At 43.0% G+C, this 21,491-nt stretch overlaps 1 protein-coding gene across 1 annotated transcript in view; it reads left to right on the top strand.

Annotated features, from left to right (window-relative positions):
- Positions 1–4,382: 4,382 nt before the first annotated feature.
- Positions 4,383–21,491, top strand: part of SWAP70 (switching B cell complex subunit SWAP70) — a 52,050-nt gene continuing 34,941 nt past the window's right edge. The window contains exons 1-2 of the mRNA XM_060262216.1: positions 4,383–4,551; positions 19,567–19,707. Coding sequence (XP_060118199.1) covers positions 4,453–4,551; positions 19,567–19,707 — 240 coding nt within the window. The 5' untranslated portion in view covers positions 4,383–4,452. The remainder of the gene's footprint in view (positions 4,552–19,566; positions 19,708–21,491) is intronic.

The raw sequence follows: 21,491 nt of genomic DNA, 5'->3' as shown, positions 1-21,491 counted from the left end.
TTATGAAATCATCTCCTAGTTTTATTTTTTCCATCACTGCAAACATAAAGTCCCAGTTGAGATTATCAAAAGCTTTTTCTGCATCCACAAACAATAAAGCCACCTCTTTCTCTGTATGCTTTTCATAATATTCTACAATGTCTATTACTGTTCTGATATTGTCTCTTATTTGCCTTCTGGGGAGAAAACCTGCTTGTTCCTCTTGAATAGAAATGTTCAAATGCTGTTTGAGTCATTCTGCTAGAATTCTAGCAAATATTTTATAGTCATTATTCAGTAGTGAAATCGGTCAATAATTTTTGACATTCGTGACATCTCTTTCCTCTTTTGGTATCAATGAAATAACTGCTTCTTTCCATGTATTTGGCACCATCCCATCTTGTCTAATACTGTTCATCAATTTTTGAAGTTTAGGTAACTAGTACTTCTGCCAAAACTTTATAAAATTTTGCTGAAAAACCGTTGGGACCTGGAGCTATTCCTAATATCATTGAACAAATTGCTGCTTCTATTTCTACTTTTTCAATTGGTTCATTCAAAGTTTTTTCCATGTTTTCTTTTAGGGGTTTCACTTTTATTTTTTGCAGGTAAGCTTCTATTTTCTCTTTATTTACTTGTTGACCTTTAAATAATTTAGCTTAAAATTTGTAAAACTCACTTTTAATTCCGGCTTGATCCACACTTTCTTTACCCTCCGAAAAAATTCTTTATGAATTTTTTCTCCCTTTTTTCCTTCAGTTGCCAAACCAAATATTTCCCTGGCTTATCAGCACCTTCAAATGACTTCTGCTGTAACCTTTTTAAATTCCACTCCACCTCTTTGTTCAGTAAGTGTCTCAATTGGTTCTGCAAAATAATGATTTCCCGTAATATTTTCTTTCCCCCCGGTCTTTTTTTCAGTTCATTTTTTTTTACCTATTTCTGTTTGTAAGTCTATCAATTTTTTTTCTTTAGCTCTTTTATCTTTATTGTTCAATGTAACTAGTATTCCTCTCATAACAGCTTTGTACGCGTCCCATATGGTCTGAATTTTAACATCTTGATTTTTATTCATTTGAAAAAAAGCCTTAGTTTCTTTTTTAAGAGATTTCACTATTTCTACTTTTTGCAATAAATCTTCATTTAGCCTCCATCTTCTCATCTTTTTCCTTTCTTTCGCTAACCACATTAATGGATTGTGGTCTGTACCTATTTTTGGGAGAATCTCTATTTTGTTAGTTATAAGTCCCAAATCCTTCGTGGACCATACTGTCATGGATGCTGGGGACCCGGCAGAAGAAGCTGAGCCTGCAGAAGAAACTGTACCCCTGCCACCTGCACCCATGCCCCTGCCGCCTACTGGAGAAGATCCAAGCCCCCCGGCCTCGCCCTCTCGAGTGGCTCGTATACGTGACCGCCTGCGTCAGGATCTCAAGGACCAGAGGAGGGCGGCACGCTCACGAGCAAGACGCTCCCTGAGCCCTGAGTTTTAAAAGGATCCTGGCTCCTCTAGGAGTGAGGATGCTTGAGTCCCAGCAGGATCCTGGCCGCCCTCTGAGTCAGCAATTAATCCAAATGGGCAACAGCCAGCAGAGGGCTATATAGCTGTGGGCTTTGGGAGAAGGCTTTGTGGAAGCAACTAGTCACTTACCTGACGTTCTAGCATCCACTTTGGCTTCTGGACCCCCTGACTTTGGCTTTGACTTCTGGACCCCCCCGACTTCGGCTCCTGGACCTTTGACTTGCGATACCTGGACTGTGATTCGGTTTTGGCGTATTGGACCCTCGTTGCTCCCCAGCTACAGACCTTGGACTGCCCCTGGACTTCGCCTGACCCAGCCCCAGCACATGACACATACCATATCAGTTCTTGAGAAGGAGTTGTGCCTTGCTGAATAGAAAGCATAATCACTCATTAGGGTTAAATGCCTTCTTCCCTGCTCTGATTCGGAGTGAAGGAAGAAGGACGTGGCTGCTGCCTAGCCAGCTCCCTCTCCACCGCTTCAGAGGGAGCTGGCTGGGCAGCAGCTGCTGCCCAACCAGCAAAGTGCACTGTTACGATGTCACTTTCAGGTGACGTCATCATGACTTGCATGCAAAGTGCGAGAGAGATTAGATTCCGGGAGGGTGGGGGCGCAGGGTTCTTCCTGGGGCGGCAGGAAGCTCCGGGGCTGCCCATGATATCCTCTGAAGTGAAGGACCCTGGTATACCAAACTTCTGATCAAGCCATAAGCCTTTGCTCCACACTCCACAAAATAACTCTTTTTATTTTCAGGAATCACATAATTGACAATGAGGTACTGAGAGAGTGTTTCTGCATACTGATCCACATCCAAATCAAAACTTCTTAATGATCCCATAGGAAGTCAATTTGTGTCTTAAGTCATCTGAACTGTAACTTATGGAGTGTGAAGATATTAGTGCAACAGGGGAACTGGAAATAAAGGCAAGTTCAAGGCTTAAGGTCTCCTTTCTTAAAGCCCCCCCTCCCACTCATGCACCTTGGCTTAAGCAAAGTAACTATTAATTACAATAGAGAAAATACAATTTTGCACACAGGGTATGGTACTCCCCTCCACTGGGCAAGAAGGCAGTTGCCATAGCACCCCACAACTGGCTCCCTGCAACTGGCATACAGAGATACATGGCCAATTCATATACTTATAGTTTGCCTTTCTCATTGAGATTCAGGGTGGATTACAAAATTAGGGGGGGGGGGATCAATAAAGACCAAGCAGTCAAAGACATATAAATGAGGCAACAACCTGAGTAAAAAATTAGAAAACAATGCAGTACAAACATGATACTACATAAGCAGAGCAATACGTTATAACACTATTCCCTTTATAAGAGTGCCCTTTTTGACCAGTTCCATTTACTAATCCTATTTCATATATTCAAAATTACCTCTTTGTGAGCACACGGATTCATTCAGCTATCATGGCTGCTGATAGAAGATAGGAAGAGTAGTTCTTACATGAAGTTTAAGTTGACCCAGAATGTAAATATAAACCAACTCAGTTTCTCTTTTGCATTCTACCCTGCATTATTAACACACGTAGTGCAAGCAATGCAAGAGAGGATCTTTTAGTGTCACATGCTAAAATAGTCCATAACTCCTGGGAGTGCTGTATGCCTGTTGAGAGGGACATGTATAGGCTACCATACTTTTATCATTTTCACAAAAATTGACAGTAACAATCATAAACATTTTCAACAGAGCTACCACAAAGCTGACATTAACACAGAGACAAAAGATGCCACATAGAATAAAACAACATAATATATGAATACTAGTTTTCATCCGGGGACTCCAGGAAACTCTCGGGCTCCTTCTGGGCCCAAGGAGTCTGGTACAATGCACCTGCTGACAACCCCCCCCCCCCGCCCCTGCAAAAAAAAAAAAAAAATAGGGCCTGATCAAGGAGGTTGCTTTTGCATCACTGCAGCAGGCCCTGGCTCATCCACTTTCCATTCAGAAAATCCCAGGCTCAATCCCCACTTCAAAGGATCAGGTAAGGTGAAAAACATCTACCCCAAAACCCTCAGAGAGCCACTGCCTGTCAGAGTAGACAACATGTCTGACTTTGGACTCAAGAGAAGACAGCAGATTTATACCCTGCCCTCCTCTCTGAATCAGAGTCTCAGAGTGGCTTACAAAAATCTCCTTTATCTCCTTCCCCCACAATAGACACCCTATGATGTAGGTAGGGCTGAGAGAGCTCTCCCAGAAGCTGCCCTTTCAAGTACAACTCCTACAAAAGCTATGGCTAACTCAAGGCCATTCCAGCAGGTGCAAGTGGAGGAGTGGGAAATCAAATCCGATTATCCCAGATAAAAGTCCGCACACTTAACCACTACACCAAACTGGCTCTGAAAAGGTCCTGCGTCTCCCGAGTTCGCTGTTGTAAGACACAGACCGACCACACCAACTTGATTTCAGCGGCATGTTGAGTTCTGATCCAGACTCTCAAGCGCTCAGCTCGATTAAACTGTGATTACACGGCATTAAATCCCACTGAAATCAATAGGACCTACTTCCAAATGCATTTGGTCAGGGAAAGGCTCAGGAATGAGGAGCGAGATTCTCTCTCCGTACTCCGCTCCTCCTTGTTTTCCTAGCATTGCAGTTCCGGGTTTTAGTTCCGTCCTTTTCACAGAGTCTATCTCGATGCCACTCTTAGAATGATGCCCGGCTCCTTTCAGCGCAGGGAAACTCAAGAATCGTTTTAAGAAAAGTTACGCCTCCCGGTTGAGATCCGGAACGCCGGTGGCGAGCAGCGCAGCCTACAGGCTGCCGGGCGCTAGCTTCCTCTGGGAGCCCGGCCCCGAAGCGCCGTGGTTGGCTGCTGGGCGTGGTCTGGGCGGGAAAGGCCGAGGCCTTGGTCACAGCTGCGACTACCGCTGCCACCTCAGGGAAAAGAAACAGCGGGCGGCGCGTGAGAGCGCAGCGGAGCTGCAGCTGGAGGGTCATGGGGAGCCTGAAGGAAGAGCTGCTGAAGCCCATCTGGCACGCCTTCACCGCCCTCGACTTGGACAAAAGCGGCAAAGTTTCTAAGTCGCAGCTCAAGGCAAGTGCGACAGGGAATGCAGGAGCGCTCCCTGGGGAAGGAACCCCGGTTGCTTCTCCCGCCGTTTCCCTTCCCCCTCCCACTCGGATCGGCTGCTTCTGTAGTACCCTGGCAGTGCTTTCTAGTCGAGACGCTTCTCCTTTCTGGAGGAATGCGCTCGGAAACTCCTTCCAGCAGGGCGCGCGGACGAGTAAGAGGAGGAAGGATTGAGGAGGCTTAGACTTCCTCGTAGAGCAGGGGTGGCTGATCCGGACTAAGGACTGATGTCTTCAGGAATGGCAGCGGATGAAAGAATTCCACCTCAGCTAGCTGCTTTTCCCGCCCTGTTCTTTAGCTCAGGGGAATCGAGTTTACGAAATTTTTCTTAGTATGAACGAGAGGGGAAAGATGTCATAATTCTCTTCGTGCAGGGGGAGGTGGAGCCGGTTCTAGCCCTGGGATTGTAAAACGCTCCCTCTGGTGATGTTCTGTGCAGTTCTTACGGGTAGGGGCTCTGGGCTGTTTCCTGCTTCCCGGGCCTAGAGAAAGGGGATTTCTCTGCTGACCGTGCAGTCCTAAAGAGACTTATACCCTTATGGAACTGTTGACTTCGGTAGAATTCTGTTTCTGTTATTATTTTTCTTAGTTGGTGGCTGTTAAAGTTATCATGTCTCAGTCTCTGTTTGGATGGATCCTTAGAGAATTGATTAAAAAATACCTTTTGTGATTTTTTGTGTGTGAGGCACCCAGCTGGTTTCTTGACTTCAAATTGATGTTGGTTTATTTATTTATTCAATTTGTGTCCCGCCCTCCCTGCGGAGGCAGGCTCAGGGCGGCTCACATATGCTCATGCCTATGCATGAGTATAAACATATAATAAAAACATAAAAACAATAAAAGCAATAAAAGCAATGTAAAACATAGAAATTAACATTTCAGGTGCTATGATCTTGAGTTATGTTGCCTTGCTATTCCAGCTAGGTGTTCTCCGCAAAGCAAATCTTAGTGGTCAAGACACACAGCAGATTGCAAGAGGTGGTCCAGATATTTTTGGAGACTGTAGTAGCCAGCGGTCTAAATGCCTTGTGGGAGAGTGGCGTCTTACAGGCCCTGTGGAACTGTAGGAGCTCTCACAGGGCCCTGACCTCCTCAGGGAGCTCATTCCACCAGTGTGGGGCTACTACAGAAAAGGCCATAGCTCTAGTTGTCGTGAGCCTGGCTTCTTTAGGGCCAGGGATTAAAAGTGGGTTTTTAGACCCAGACCGAAGTGCTCTCCAGGGAATATGTGGGGAAAGGCGGTTCCTAAGGTATGCAGGTCCCTGGCCATATAGGCTTTGAAGGTAAGAACCAGCACCTTGAAACGAACCCGGTATGCAATGGGCAACCAGTGCAGCGCTTTCAGCACAGGTTGGATGTGCTCCCATAGGGGAAGACCCGTTAACAACCTGGTTGCAGCATTCTGCACTAGTTGGAACTTCCGGGTTTGAGACAAGGGCAGCCCCGTGTAGAGGGCATTGCAGTAATCGAATTTTGAGGTGACCATGGTGTGGATCACTGTTGCTAAATCATTGCGTTCAAGGTAGGGGACCAACTGCCTTACTAGCCGAAGATGATAAAAGGCTGATCTGACAGTGGCTGCCACCTGTGTCTCCATAGTTAAAGAGGGATCCAGGAGTACTCCTAAGCTTTTAACCTTGGACGTCGATATAAGTGGTGCCCCATCAAAGGTCGGTAATAGGGCTTTGGATTCTGGACCGCCACGACTTAGGTACAGAACCACCATCTTCGTTGGATTCAATTTCCAAGTGCCATGGCCTGATCTTCTGGGGAGGAGTTGGACCGGCCACCCATCAACAGATAGAGCTGGGTGTCATCTGCATACTGATGACATTCCAGCCCAAACCTCTGGGCAAGGGGACACATGTAGATGTTGAACAACATCGGGGAGAGAACTGACCCTTGTGGCACACCACATACAAGTGCGTGCTGTCGGGAGAGTTCTATGTAACTGTTCAGTAATGTGATTGTTTTTACCTTGTGTCCACCTCTCGCAGTGCAGGGCACATTTTCTGCATCAGCACCAAGCGTGCAGTCTCAAAACTAGCTTATAGTTGGACATAGGACTATCTCTCTTTCAACTTGGTGAACAATAATTGCCTATTGTGAGCAGCTCCAGTGCTAGGGGTTCTACCGCCTCAGGCAGAATCCCATGTTGCACCCCCTATGGGCTCCATTTGTGCATGCACAAAGTGCACGTGGGGTGCAATGATGTCACCCGGAAGTGACATCATCACGCCGGCATGCTTTTAAAAAAAAAAATTCTTGGCTCTGATTGCCCCTGTGGCGAAGTAGGGCCCTAGGCAGCTGCCTACCTCACCTCCTCCCACACGCTGGTCCTGATTGTGAGGGTCAGTTTAGAGTTGCCAGCCTCCAGATGGGGCCTGGATATCTCCTGCTTTTACAACTGATCTGCAGCTGGAAGAGATTGACTACCCTGGAGAAAATGGCTGCTTTGAAGGATGGACTCTATGGCAGTGGTGGACTCTATGGTAGCTCTCCAGATGTTTTTTGCCTACAACTCCCATCAGCCATGCTGGCTGGGGCTGATGGGAGTTGTAGGCAAAAAACATCTGGAGAGCTACCACTGGCACCCCTGCTCTTTGGCATTGTATCCTGCTGAGGTCCCTCCCCTCCCCAAGCCCCCCCTTCTCCCAGATCCACCCCCAGTCTCCAGGAGTTTTCCAACACCGACCTGGCAACCTTAGTCAATCTCTTTCTTCTCTGTAGATGTATACAGCATGTTGTTTGGGTTATCCCAAGCCATGATTGGGGCTGCCAGGCACAATTGTACTGGAGCTAATTAATACATTTGTTTTGCTGCAAAAATCCTTCCATTTTTATATTTCATATCTACAAAAACAGACTTCATCTTTGCCACTTCTCACTTAGTTGTCATGGCTAGGGCTTTCAGCTACTCTAGTGGTCTACAGCATTCAAACAGTCAAATAAAAGAACTAGCTCTGTTCCAGCTCAGTGTAAATCCTGCCAAAAGGAGACAGAGATTCTATACTGCTCTTGTATTGGAGTGTAAACAAGAGAAGTAGTCAAGAGACTGTATTCTTTTTCTTGCATATATTGTGAGGAGTGATCAACATAATTCACACAAAGTTTGTGGCACTTTGATCTGCAAATCTCAGCATAACTCCATCAGATTCTTTTGGTCTTAAATTTTCTGGTCTGCCAACGTGAAAATAAAAAACTCCCAAACCACTTTTGAATAAGACTGTACACCTGCAGGATGCTTTGGACAGTAGATCACTGTATTGCTCACTTGGTCAACTGTAGTCTGTGCTGTTGCTGGCAGAACTGTGAGCTCCATTAATAGTTCAAAGCAGTATTTCTGAATTATCCCTTCTTATGAGAGCAAGGGTCCTGGTTCTGCTGGGGAGAGGAGAGAGGGAACATGAATACCACGTTTACAAACTTTGTGGAAACCTTGTTTTTCCATCCTGCCAGGTGTCCCTGAGATATACTTTGATTTACTTGATCGTGTTTCTTGCTAGAGTTTGTTTATGATTTGTGGTGGCAACATTTAATCCTGAATTGATTTAAAATTTTAGGCTGGGATTACAGATACTGAGAACATAAGAACATAAGAGAAGCCATGTTAGATCAGGCCAATGGCCCATCCAGTCCAACATTCTGTGTCACACAGCGGCCAAATATATATATATATACACACACACATACACACTGTGGCTAATAGCCACTGATGGACCTCTGCTCCATATTTTTATCTAACCCCCTCTTGAAGGTGGCCATGCTTGTGGCCGCCACCACCTCCTGTGGCAGTGAATTCCACATGTTAATCACCCTTTGGGTGAAGAAGTACTTCCTTTTATCCGTTTTAACCTGTCTGCTCAGCAATTTCATCGAATGCCCACGAGTTCTCGTATTGTGAGAAAGGGAGAAAAGTACTTCTTTCTCTACTTTCTCCATCCCATGCATTATCTTGTAAACCTCTATCATGTCACCCCTCAGTCGACGTTTCTCCAAGCTAAAGAGCCCTAAGCGTTTCAACCTTTCTTCATAGGGAAGGTGTTCCAGCCCTTTAATCATTCTAGTTGCCCTTTTCTGAACTTTCTCCAATGCTATAATATCCTTTTTGAGGTGCGGCGACCAGAACTGCACACAGTACTCCAAATGAGACCGCACCATCGATTTATACAGGGGCATTATGATACTGGCTGATTTGTTTTCAATTCCCTTCCTAATAATTCCCAGCATGGCGTTGGCCTTTTTTATTGCAAACGCACACTGCCTTGACATTTTCAGTGAATTATCTACCACGACCCCAAGATCTCTCTCTTGGTCAGTCTCTGCCAGTTCACACCCCATCAACTTGTATTTGTAGCTGGGATTCTTGGCCCCAATGTGCATTACTTTGCACTTGGCCACACTGAACCGCATCTGCCACGTTGACGCCCACTCACCCAGCCTCAACAGATCCCTTTGGAGTTCCTCACAATCCTCTCTGGTTCTCACCACCCTGAACAATTTAGTGTCATCCGCAAATTTGGCCACTTCACTGCTCACTCCCAACTCTAAATCATTTATGAACAAGTTAAAGAGCATGGGACCCAGTACTGAGCCCCGCGGCACCCCACTGCTTACCGTCCTCCACTGCGAAGACTGCCCATTTATACTCACTCTCTGCTTCCTATTACTCAGCCAGTTTTTTATCCACAAGAGGACCTGTCCTTTTACTCCATGACTCTCAAGCTTTCTAAGGAGCCTTTGATGAGGAACTTTATCAAAAGCTTTCTGGAAGTCAAGGTAAACAACATCTATCGGGTCTCCTTTGTCCACAAGTTTGTTTACCCCCTCAAAGAAATGTAACAGGTTAGTGAGGCAAGATCTTCCCTTACAGAACCCATGCTGAGTCTTCCTCAATAACCTGTGTTCATCAATGTGCCTACTCATTCTGTCCTTGATAATGGTTTCTACCAACTTTCCCGGTATTGAAGTCAGACTGACTGGCCTGTAATTTCCTGGATCTCCTCTGGAACCCTTTTTAAAGATGGGGGTGACATTTGCTACCTTCCAGTCCTCAGGAACAGAGGCAGATTTCAATGAAAGATTACAGATTTTTGTTAGAAGATCCACAAGTTCAACTTTGAGTTCTTTCAGAACTCTCGGATGTATGCCATCCGGACCCGGTGACTTATTAGTTTTTAATTTGTCTATCAGTTGTAGGACCTCCTCTTTTGTCACCTCAATCTGACTCAGGTCTTTCAACACCCCTTCCAATATCAGTGGTTCTGGGGCGGGCAAACACTTCTCATCTTCCACGGTGAAGACGGAGGCAAAAAATGCATTCAGCTTCTCAGCCATTTCCCCATCCTCCTTCAGTAATCCTTTTACCCCATGGTCATCCAAGGGCCCCACTGCTTCCCTGGCTGGTTTCCTACTTCTAATATATTTGAAGAAATTTTTATTGTTGGTCTTTATGTTTTTTGCAATATGCTCCTCATAGTCCCTTTTTGCCTGCCTGATCACAGTCTTGCATTTGATTTGCCACTGCCTGTGTTCCCTTTTATTAATCTCACTTGGACTGGTTTTCCACCGCTTAAAGGAGTCCTTCTTACCTTTTACAGCTTCCATTACTTTGTTTGTTAACCATGCTGGCCTCTTCTTATACCTGTTTGTGCCTTTCCTAACTTGTGGTATGTATTTTATCTGAGCTTCTAGGATTATAGTTTTAAATAGTCTCCAAGCTTCCCCAAGGGTTTTGACTGTATTTACCTTTCCTTTCAGTTTCCTCCTCACATGCCTCCTCATCTCAGAGAATTTACCCCTTTTAAAGTTAAATGTGGTTGTGGCGGTCTTTTTGGGCAACTCCCTATTTATACAAACGGTGAAATCAATAACATTATGGTCACTGTTGTTGCATGGCATCTCAGGAGGATTATGGAACAGTACTTTGCTCTTCCTGTGTCTTCTGTTTCTCAAAAATGTCCAAAATAAGTTTCTGCCATCTTTTTCCTCCTGTCCCTTTAGCAGCGCAGTGTACAATTTGGCCTTTCATAAGAAACATGCACCCCTTTTTGCAGAGACGTGGGCATTATGGTGCTGCATGTGCAATAGCTTCCTTTTTTCTTTGCATGCTTCATGGTCAAAGCTGCTCTGAATAGCATGGTGAGCAGGAGGCACTTTGTGCAGCTGCAGTTTCTGTTTGCTGTGCTCCCTGGTTTTCATATTGATAGCCCTTAAAGAAAAAATCCTTCGGTTTATTTATTCCTAGCTATTTACAGAGGGTTAAGAGGTTTCTAGGTCAAGGTTATACTGTTCCAGCTCTGAGGTTTAGTTTTTCTCTTTAATACTACCTTTAAAAAATTGTGTTAGGTATTGTTTTCCTAGTGCAGTACAAAAACTGCAGTACAGCAGAATTACAGTGCATTTTTTTCTGTATGTGATTATAGTTTGTTTATTATAGGCTTCATAGCTACCCAGTGTAGAAATGTTTATTTCTTTTTCTTTCTAAAAATTTCTGTTGCATGTAATGGTTTCAGAATCTCTTAGACTTCTTCACACGTGTGGCATAATATTTACTTTACTTTTTATTCGATTTATATCCCGCCCTACCCCACCGAGGTAGGATTAGAAATATTGGTAGGATTAGAAATGTTCAGAGACCACATTCTCTAATGAGGTACAAGCTTTTGTTGGGGGGAGGGATCCCACAGTTGGAGTAAAACAGTGACAGATCAGAGAATATAGGGTAGAGTGTAACCCCTTCTTGGTGACTGTCAGTAGAAGGTAACATGAAAACCTTTCAGATGCACCATAAGAATCTTTAACATTTTTTCTGACCTCTTTGTTGTGACTGATGGTAGTTTCAAAAACCATCTTGCTGCCACCCTTACATTCCAGGGTCCCACCTTAGGAAACGGTAAAGATTATATACATTTTATATAATAAAAATCTGGGGGGGGGGGAACCCTACAGAAATACTATGCTTCTATCTTGTACAGATGTTAAGGTCAGCATCTGAGCTGCAAAGTTTAATCACAGTTCATACAAATAAGATATATTATGATAGCCAATGAGGTAAGGCTTTCCAGACAAAGAGTAGGAAGTTGGGCAGCGATAAAGTGTTGGGAAGTTGATGAATCTGACATGCAAGCAGAGCTATTTTAAGACAGTACATTTTTCAATGCATCAGGTTCAGGAGATTTGTCATTATGACAATACTGCATGCGTCACTTGGAATAAATGAAATGCTTAGAAATGAAACTTTATGTTTTGTGAGATTCCTTGACTGAAGATTACGGAATGTATTTTCTAAAACATACCATTCATATGTATGAATTCCTTCCAGGAATTTGACCTGCTAAGAAAAGCAATGGTTTCAATGCTGGATAATTCATGTTACTGATTTTTAAGGCTTTTCAAACTGGAGTCCTTCCTGCCACTCCAAAAATAAGTTACTATGATGTTAGTGTAGCCAGTATCAGAGTATGTATGAAAACTATGGGGATGAAATAAAGATTTTCTGTGCTTAATGTAGTATTTGCTGTTTTCAGTAGGATTTTGTGGTCAAACCTTGTCCATGTGCCCCTGTTGCCATACAGTGGTGCCTCAGAGTCCTTTGTGGAGAGATGAATAGTGAAACATTGAGCTGGCCTCCCTGAGTGATGTAGGAGGGAGGAATCAGAAGAGTAGAACAGTCTATGGGGGGGTGGAAGGCTTGAGATTCAACAGGTAATTGACTGGGAAGACAGAATCCCCTGTTTCCAGTAGTTATTGTAACAGTATGCAGCTAGATACTTTTTAATTGAGTCTAGCATGTAGGCAGAAAACTGCTTCTGAATTTGTGAAATGTGCCTGCAAGAGCTTTTTATGCTGAAAGGAAGTTGCTTAACAACCATTTGAATGCTAAAATGACAGTACCAGCTAAAAAGCTTCTTCGTGTTTGAAAATAGTTCCATACTACAAGGAGCCCTTTAATGCCTGAATTAATGCTCATCAAAGTAAATTTTACAAAAGTCTAAAGAGATTGGTTCCTGGGACGTAAGCCCTTGGCAGTTTTAGTGAGATGACTGGCAAAAGATCAAAATCTACTGCTTTAGATGTAGCTTTCATTTAGAATCGTAGAATCACAGAGTTGAAAGGATCCTTACAGGCCATCTAGTCCAAACCCATGCTCTTGTTTGATCGATTTTTGGGAGGAAAGATGGTATAGTGTAACCCAATCTTGTCAGATCATGAAGCTAAGCAGGGTCAGTGCTTAGGAGACCTCCAAGGAAGACTCTGCAGAGGATGGCAATGGCAAACCAACTCTGCTTCTCATTTGCCTTGAAAGTTCTTTTCTGGGGTCACCATAAGTTGGTTATGACTTGACATATATACATATGTAATCTTTCTTTAACTCTTACAAAAGTTATTCAGGACATAAGTGCCCACCTGCTGTTTGCCTCCTTACCTGTAAATGATGCTGCCCTTTCTTTCACTGCTGTCCCTGCCACGAGGCTTTGTTGCAGCTCCGTGTCACATGGCTTAAATGCTACTAGTTACAACTAATGCTACTAGTTGTCACATTTCTGCTCATGTTCATAGAGGTCCTCCTGAATATCAAATTCAGTTTATGAACGATGGTCTGAAAGCTTTCTGTTTTCCCTTAGTACTGTGGAAGTTTTAGGATTTTTAATTTGCTACATTTAGTAGGAATGTACCTCTGAAATGGAAGTGCAGTTTATTTATTGGGTATGTGTTGCTGTTTGTTTTTCTAAGTAGTTAGTTGCATAGCTTGGTTAATGTGATTTGCAGCCTGATTCTGTGGATGTTAACTTAAAGGAAAGTTATACTGTCTCCACTGAGCTTGCTTCCAGGCAAGCATATAGGAGGAACAGATGTTGTGAAAGCTTTTATTAATAAACTAGGAGTGAGGACTGTTGTGAAGAAAAATACAATGGGTGCTGTCTTTCCACCCACCCAAGTGAAGGCATTCACTCCCTCCCACCTCAAGGGGAGTTGATTTCTGCCATCTGGGAAGCAGTTGTAATTCTGAGTGATCTCCAGCGCTCACCTGGAGACTGGCAATAGTGGTTCCCCAGGAGGAAATGGCATTGTACCTGTCTGACATCCCATCCCTCCTCAAGCCCCACCGTTTACATCTCCAGGAATTTCCTAACCTGAAGTTGGCAACTCTATCTCCTTCCCTTTATCTGCCCCTTTGAGTGCAGTTTTCCATTTCCAGTGTGTGAGGGGAACCAAAGCAGTTTACATCATTCTCCTCTCCCCCCTTTGACCTGGACAACAGCTCTGCGAAGCAGGTTAGGCTGGAAGTCTGTGACTGGTCTGAAATCACCCAGTCAGCTTCCACAGCAAGAACCTGGGTCTGGCAGACCCCACTCTGAAGCACTAACTCAGGATGATCACATTTGCAACCACGACAGGAGAATTATTATTATATAAGATGACTCATTGTACATTGTACTCTTAGTGACTTGTATACTTCATTTAACTTAGTTAAAGCACCAGGAGCTGTGGAGCACATTGTAGATGTCCCATCCACATAATTAGCATTGTTAAATTGAATTGTAATAGAAATCCACATAATTTCTGGACACACTTTGCTACTCTTGCTTTTTGTGAAAGCTCCTTGACTGTTTGATACCAGACTGAAATTTATTCTGAAGTACGATAGTTAACCTGTTTTAGTGTAATTATTTTCTGTGGGGTGTTATGCTATAGTGCAGAGATGTCCAAACTTGCTTAATGTAATAGTCACATAGAAAAAATGCTTGAGAGTCACAAGACATGAACATCAGATGTTTGAGAGCAGGCAGGCAGGCAGGAAGTCAAATAAATGGGGGAGGGAGAGCAGGAAAGAAAGTAACTATAACTTTAAATGCATTCTCCAAGCCGCTGGCTGGCTTGCCTTGGAGGAGTGATTTAAAGAGAGAATGCCTTCTCCAAGCCAGCTGATGGGGCAGTTGGGGCTTTGAGAGCCATATAGTTGTGAAAGAGCCTCATGTGGCTCCCTAGCTGCAGTTTGGCCACCCCTGTTCTAGAGCATTGTCTAGAAGTGACATCAGTTCTGGGTCAGACAGTAACTTCCCCAGGGCCTGGGAGTTGCAGGCAGAGGCCTGGTAACACTAGCTGCCTTCTCACAATTCCATCTCCTGCTGAAAGAGCTCCCTGGCCACTTCCAAGCTATAAATACCTGCAGCAAGAGAGAGAAAATGCACTCATTCTAGTTGTTCAAGTTGGCAGCCATCTTTCGACAGTTCTCCCTTCTGCTCAACAGTACACCCAATATCCTTCAATAGCAGGTTTAGATAATTGTGTTCTATTATCCATTTGTCTGTAAATTTCCTAACTTCCTAGGAAGTTTTCTCTGCAACAAGAGTTTTCAGAGTTTTAGATTTGTTATAGTAGTTAAAGTTTAGCCTTAATTTGTAAATTTGTAAATTAAGCTGCAAGCATGTACTGCTTGGATCTTAATTCTTGGTACCCTTGATATAATAGTGTAATTTTAATTATTTGCCATCTGACCTGAACTGCGTCCACTGATACCTGCCAGCCTTTCCCTACAGCCCTCATAGGTCAAAGCAAGTGTTTTAATTCTTGAAATTATTTGTACATTTCTTATGTTCCAAGGTTTATGAAAGAACAGTTAATTCTCTTGTGTAAGTAAATGTTTTATCATGATCATTTATTAACTAAATGACAAGCTTGCCATTAAATACACAAGCACTCTATGTGTTTCTGTAACTTTCCTAGGAAGCACATTCACTGAGTATCAAAACCCACGCTGTTAGATTGTGAATCCAGTAATGTTTGGTAATCGAGGGATAAACCTGTGGGGTTGTACAGTTTATACCTAGTATTCAGCTTCCGAAGTTTATTGAGGTCAAGTTCCTGTGACCAGAAAATCTCCCAAATAGTTTTGAAGAGAGGAAGGAAATGGAACTGGTGTATTACGTACTAGGTGCATGGGAAATGATGGTTTCTCATAGACAGAACTAGCTGCTTTGAAGATGTGCCACCATGACTATCATAAGGTCTTTGCTCAATGACTAGTAGCAAAGTAGCTGTTTTGCTTATAAAGCACAGACCGTGTCTTGGTTTTATTCTGTCATTTACATGCGGTTGTGAACTGATTTATTGGTGGATTGCTGAATGATCAGATATGGTTTCAGTTTGTTTTGATATCGTTATGAGCTGCCTTTGGCAGATTGTTCTGGAGTGGCAGTAAAGAAATTCACTGATAGTGCTGAGTTACTCTAGTCCAGGGATGGCCAAACTGTGGCTCAGGAGCCACATGCCACTCTTTCACAGATATTTTGTGGCTCCTGGAAATTGAGGAGGAATTTAATGCAGGCTTACTCTTAAGTAAGCAGACTTAGCATCAGACCTCAGTCAGCCTCTGAGGACTTACCCATAGGTCGGTGTCTATTTCTGCCATGTGTGAAGCAGGGAAGAAGAGGGAAATAGGCAGGTTTACAAGCTCTTCTCATTCACCACAGAGACCTAGAATGGGGAAAGAGACTACAAGAGCTGAAGGAGGGATGGAATTAAAGAGGGCAGTGCAGGGTTCCCCGTTAGTTTCATAGCTCTTGTAGGAGCTGTATTTACTAACATTGGTGTCAAGGCAAAAGATAGATGCATAATGATGCAAATGGTGGTCAGTGATTTATATGGTACATGTGTGTCTCCTCCCACTGGTGCCAAAAAATAATTCCCCAACCTTTCCGTATGCTGGTTTTACAGGGACTCCTCCTAGCATGATTGTGTTGTAAAATGCATACATATGCTTTTTATCTTTCTATGCAAAGACAGTATTAAGAAGAAGAATTGCAGATTTATACCCTATTCTTCTCTCTGAATCAGAGACTCAGAGTGGCTTACAATCTCCTATATTTTCTCCCCCCACAACAGACACTCTGTGAGGTAGGTGGGGCTGAGAGGGCTCTCACAGCAGCTGCCCTTTCTAGGACAACCTCTGCCAGAGCTATGGCTAACCCAAGGCCATTCCAGCAGGTGCAGATGGAGGAGTGGGGAATCAAACCTGGTTCTCTCAGATAAGAGTCCATGCACTTAACCACTATACCAAACTGGTTTAATAAAGACATGTGTAATATTTGTTCATGTCTTGTGGCTCTCAAACATCTGCCATTTATTCTGTATGGCTCTTATGTTAAGCAAGTTTGGCCACTCCTGCTCTAGTCTTCTAAACTCATTGATTTCAGCAGGCTTGCACTGCAGTATCTCTACATATGATTGCACTGTAACTGAACTGGTTATTCTAGCACTTTTATTGCTCCTTTTCTCTCACAAATTATATATATTTTTATATCATGCAAGTGTGGTGCTGATCAGAGATCATTTTTCTGGCATGACATGGCCTTGATCTGGGAAAAATCACTACATTAAAAAATCTGATTTTGTCAGTCCTTCAACTGAGTCTTCATCTGAAGTGATACTGTTGAGGCAAAGGTTTACTGCTTTTATAGGATTGCCTGGTCCAACTCAGAAAATACCTGGGAACTTTGGGAGTGGAACCAGGAGACTTTCCAGTTCCTTAAAATAAATAAATAAAAATACAGCAGTACAGTTTTCCTAAATACAGCCTTCATTTCCTCATTGCCCAGCAGCTGGCTGTACTCCCACACACACTCACAAAGCAGCCAAAATAAACATAGTTTGCAAGCACACACTTTTGTCATCCTGCTGCAGCAATTTACTCATGAGAGTTGCTAAATGTAGCTATCTGCTGTATTTCCACCAACTTCGGATATACACAGGAAATGAAAGGTTCTAGTTTTCTCTTTACTATGCAAAGGACTTCTGAAAAGAATATTAAACAAATGGAGGGACTGGGCTCTCTTATTTTCTCACAGGTTCACAGACTCACCGGGAACAGCTACATGGCTTTGTTGACTTGCCCTGCCCCCATTCAGCCTTGTTCCTACTGAGATTTAAGGCACACACCTTCCAAGTTTTCAAGCTTCTTCCAAGCATCTTCTAAGCCTTCTGAGGTGGAAAGGCACATTGTGGCTGTTGGAGTGTGTGAGGAATCTGTCAGGGTCAGCTTGGGAGCGTGTCCACTATAAAAATTTTCTTTCACCTCCCCTCAGTACCTCAGGCACACCCACTGAAATCCTGTCAGAAATATAAAAAACTGGGCACCAGACAAAACCACAAATTATTTATTGGATCACTAAACGTGAAGGGGTAAAATAATATTAATTTATTATTTAAAGGCAAATCAGTTGGCAGACAAATCAAAATAAACAATCTCTGATCACGAGAGATATGTCAGGCTGAAGTAATTTAAAATATAAACAGGCAGGCTGTATAACTATACAAAAACGTTAACAGTTAGGCAGTGCCTACTTGACACTAGGAACACTAGGGAGAGTTGGAATAGCCCTATGCTGAGGCATCTTTTAAATAATAAAAATAAAAGTCCACACACTCTTTTCCATTCACACTGACTCCTGACTTGTGCCAGATCAATATTCCCTCACAGACGTGCACACTAGCATTCTGGATTCACACATTTTGAGTGCTCTAACCAGCCCCTCTATTCTGTGTGCCCCACCCAGCTAGATTTCTTGTCTTACTCTTGGAAATGCTTCCTAGCTTTAAGAATCCGGTTGCAGTATCTCTGTGTTAGAGCGTTCTCATTTGAACCAGGAGTCTGCCCTGATGTGCTGACAGATCTCCTCAGAGTTTCCCCTCACAGAAGGTGCCTGGTTTTGCCCCCTTCTGATGAATAACTCTCTCCCAGACAGAAACTGTTCTGTCTGCTAAGGAACTCAGCCCACAGGCTGTCTTAGCTCCTTTCCAGTTGCTTCCAAAACGGAACAGCTTCTGTTCTCTGACTGAACTCCTCAGTTTCCAGACTGAACTCCATGGTTCCCAGACTGAACTGAACTGTACCAGTCCTAAAGCTTAACTCTGAGGTGTTTTTTCTGCTGCAAGCCTTTAGCATTTGATACATTCCCCATAACCTTGGTTACAGCCCAGCCAATCATTGCAAGATGTCTCCAGCTGGCTGGCAGCAGGGAAAAGCTTGCAAAACCAGGGGACCCCCACCAGGACCTGGGGACTGGGAAGCTTAATTAATTATGATGTTTTCTGAGAAGCAGGCCAATGAGAGGGGGTAGAATATAGAGTCATTCTAAAAAGGTAATCCTTGATCTCTGCTAACTATTTTTGTTTCTTCAAGTTTGTAGGGGAAAATGCTTCCAACAACCAATATGAGTGGAAGTATGTTATCAGTTTGTCATCTGGAATAAAGATCATACAATACTATTTTAGAAGCCACCTTTGTGAACTTCAATGCTGAAAACTTACGCAGTCCACCCATTGAATTAAGCATCTTTTGCTGTTGCTGATATTAACAAATCTATACATTGTTAAATGGAGACATAAATTAAAATCCAGACCTCCTGTTAATAAAAGATAGAGAAGCAGAGGGCAAGGAAGAGAAACTAGTTTGGGATGAGGTAAATGAAGTGCTAATGATGCTTTTACTTTTGCAACAGTGCTTCTCTTTCAAGCAGGGGTATTGAGTAGACTTGCTCGCATTCAGACTAGTACTCTGTGCAGTGCTGCAGCTGTGCCTGCATGAATACCAAGATGTTTATAGTGCAGATCAGATACTTCAAGTAGCATTGGATTCAGAGCATAAAGCAAATATTCTTATCCTTCCATTACATGCCCCAATTTATGACTGTTGCTGATCTTCCTGAGAGAGTAGCTGGGGAGGCAAACCTCCCTTTCTTATGTCACATTTTCTATAGAAAATTGACATCTTTTTCGTTTTAATTTTTTCTGTATTCTCTTAGAAGTAAAATTGCAAATGTTGAAGATGCTACTTTTGAAAAAAATATCCTTTACCTAAATAAATCATGTTTTTGAAATTATCTGATTTTTGTGACTTTATGATAAATAGTTTCTTACATGATTTTACTAAATGTTGTTGCATTCCCATTGCCTTTTTATCTCTCAATTTTTTAGGTCCTTTCTCATAACTTGTGTACCTTGCTGAATGTTCCACATGATCCAGTAGCCCTGGAAGAGCATTTTAGGGACGATGATGAAGGGCCCGTTTCCAATCAGGGTTATATGCCTTATTTAAATAGATTCATCTTGGAAAAGGTACACCTTTTAATTTACATACAGATATATGCTATGGTTAGATATGGCAGTTGTAGGCCAAGAAAAAATTATGTATGTCTGGGATAAGGGAGCAGAATGGTGCAGGCAGCCCAAGCTTTGGTTGCTGTTTCTTTTGAAGCCATTGTTTGTTGCAGAACGTAAGTATGGACTTTGTTGATGAATCAGGGAGTGGTGCTGGTATACAAGAAGGTACTAATTAAGTTCTTCAGAGTACAAAGCAGTCCTTAAAATGGAGTCTGGCTGCTGTACACATGGATGGAAAGATTTCCACCTGCAGAAGTGTGCCTTCCTTGCCTCCTCCTTCTGCTGCATCCTGATGTATCCCCAGAAATGCAGGTCTGGGGGACAGAGAATTCCCAGGAATAGCTTGTGGGGAGGGGAGGTCAGACATTATCTGTGGGAGAGGGGAATTGTTGAAAATTGCCTTTTCCCTTGTGCAGGTGGAAATTCTAGTTGGAATTCAATCCATGAATTTATTGTAGGCCTAGAGAAAAGGATGCAACTGTCTTGTGGTCTGATGTTGAAATGTGCAATTACTAATTTGATACTTAAAAAGAAAATGAATATCTTTCTACATACCCTACACTTCTTATGCATAGCACAGCTTGGGGAGTAAGATACAAATGGATTAATTACTATTTACTGACCCTGAAACTTCTCAGAAAAGCTATAGGTTATGAGGGGGAAAGCCCAACAAAAGCGAGCTTCCTTGTTTTGTAACATGAATTACAATTGACTGCAGCAAAGGTTTTAGAAGATCAGGTTTGCGTGCTTCATTTAATTTTATCTGTGTCTCTTGACTAATTTCTGGCTGTTGTGAAGCACAGTGGTGAATTTAATGAGTACAGCCAGTTTGGAGGCCTTAATTAATAAACAATCTTAGATATGAACAGAAGACAAGTAGTAGTGTCACTTCACACCTCCCCCCCTTCTCCCACACACATAGAGTCAGCTGATAATGCTGACTGTGTCTCAGGCGGTGAATACCAAGGGAAATAAATGGGTTTCCCCCTTGCTCAAGGATGATTGAAGGTATAAAGTTGCCACCTTCTTAACCAGGTTACTGGTCCACTTAGCTCAGTATTTTCTACTTTGCTGCCTGAGATCCTCTAGTTAAAGAATAGTTGTGATTGCCAGGGACTAATTCTGGGACATTCTGTGTACAAAGAGAATATACTGCACTACCAAGCTATGCTCTTTTCAGTTTTTCTTCTCAGGTGAAAGTCTTTCCCAGCCTTGCTAACAATGCCCTCTTATTAACTAGAGATGTTGAGGATGAACTTGAGACCTTCTATATGCAAGGCACGTGCTTCTTCTGCTCCTTTTACTGGGCTATGCCCCCTCCTCGTGATTAGTATGCACAAACCACTTTCTGTACATGAGCTATTTGCTGCACTGGGCACTTGTCTGAAAACTACTTGCATGCCAGTAGTTTTAGGATTAATCTCTTTATGGGCTACATCTTAATTATTTTCATTACATTGAGTGGATAGGAGTCAGCATTTCTCAACACTAAAAGGTGGCAATTTGTATAACAGATTCAAGTAATGCTTTACCACAGGGGTGTCTAGCTAATTTGTTATGAGGGCCAGATCTGACATAAATGAGACCTTGTTGGGCCGGGCGATATCAAGGCGGGCCATGTGTGTACCTATTTAAGATTAGGTAGCAGAGATATAATTTTTATAAAGAACACAGACAAACAGAAATATATATATATTTTAAAACTTAAAAACATGCTTAAAACGTTAGCACTCATTGGT

The sequence above is a fragment of the Heteronotia binoei genome, chromosome 21 (assembly GCF_032191835.1).
Source record: "Heteronotia binoei isolate CCM8104 ecotype False Entrance Well chromosome 21, APGP_CSIRO_Hbin_v1, whole genome shotgun sequence".
Taxonomy (NCBI): Eukaryota; Metazoa; Chordata; class Lepidosauria; order Squamata; family Gekkonidae; genus Heteronotia; species Heteronotia binoei.
This window is presented reverse-complemented; position numbering and strand designations above follow the sequence as displayed.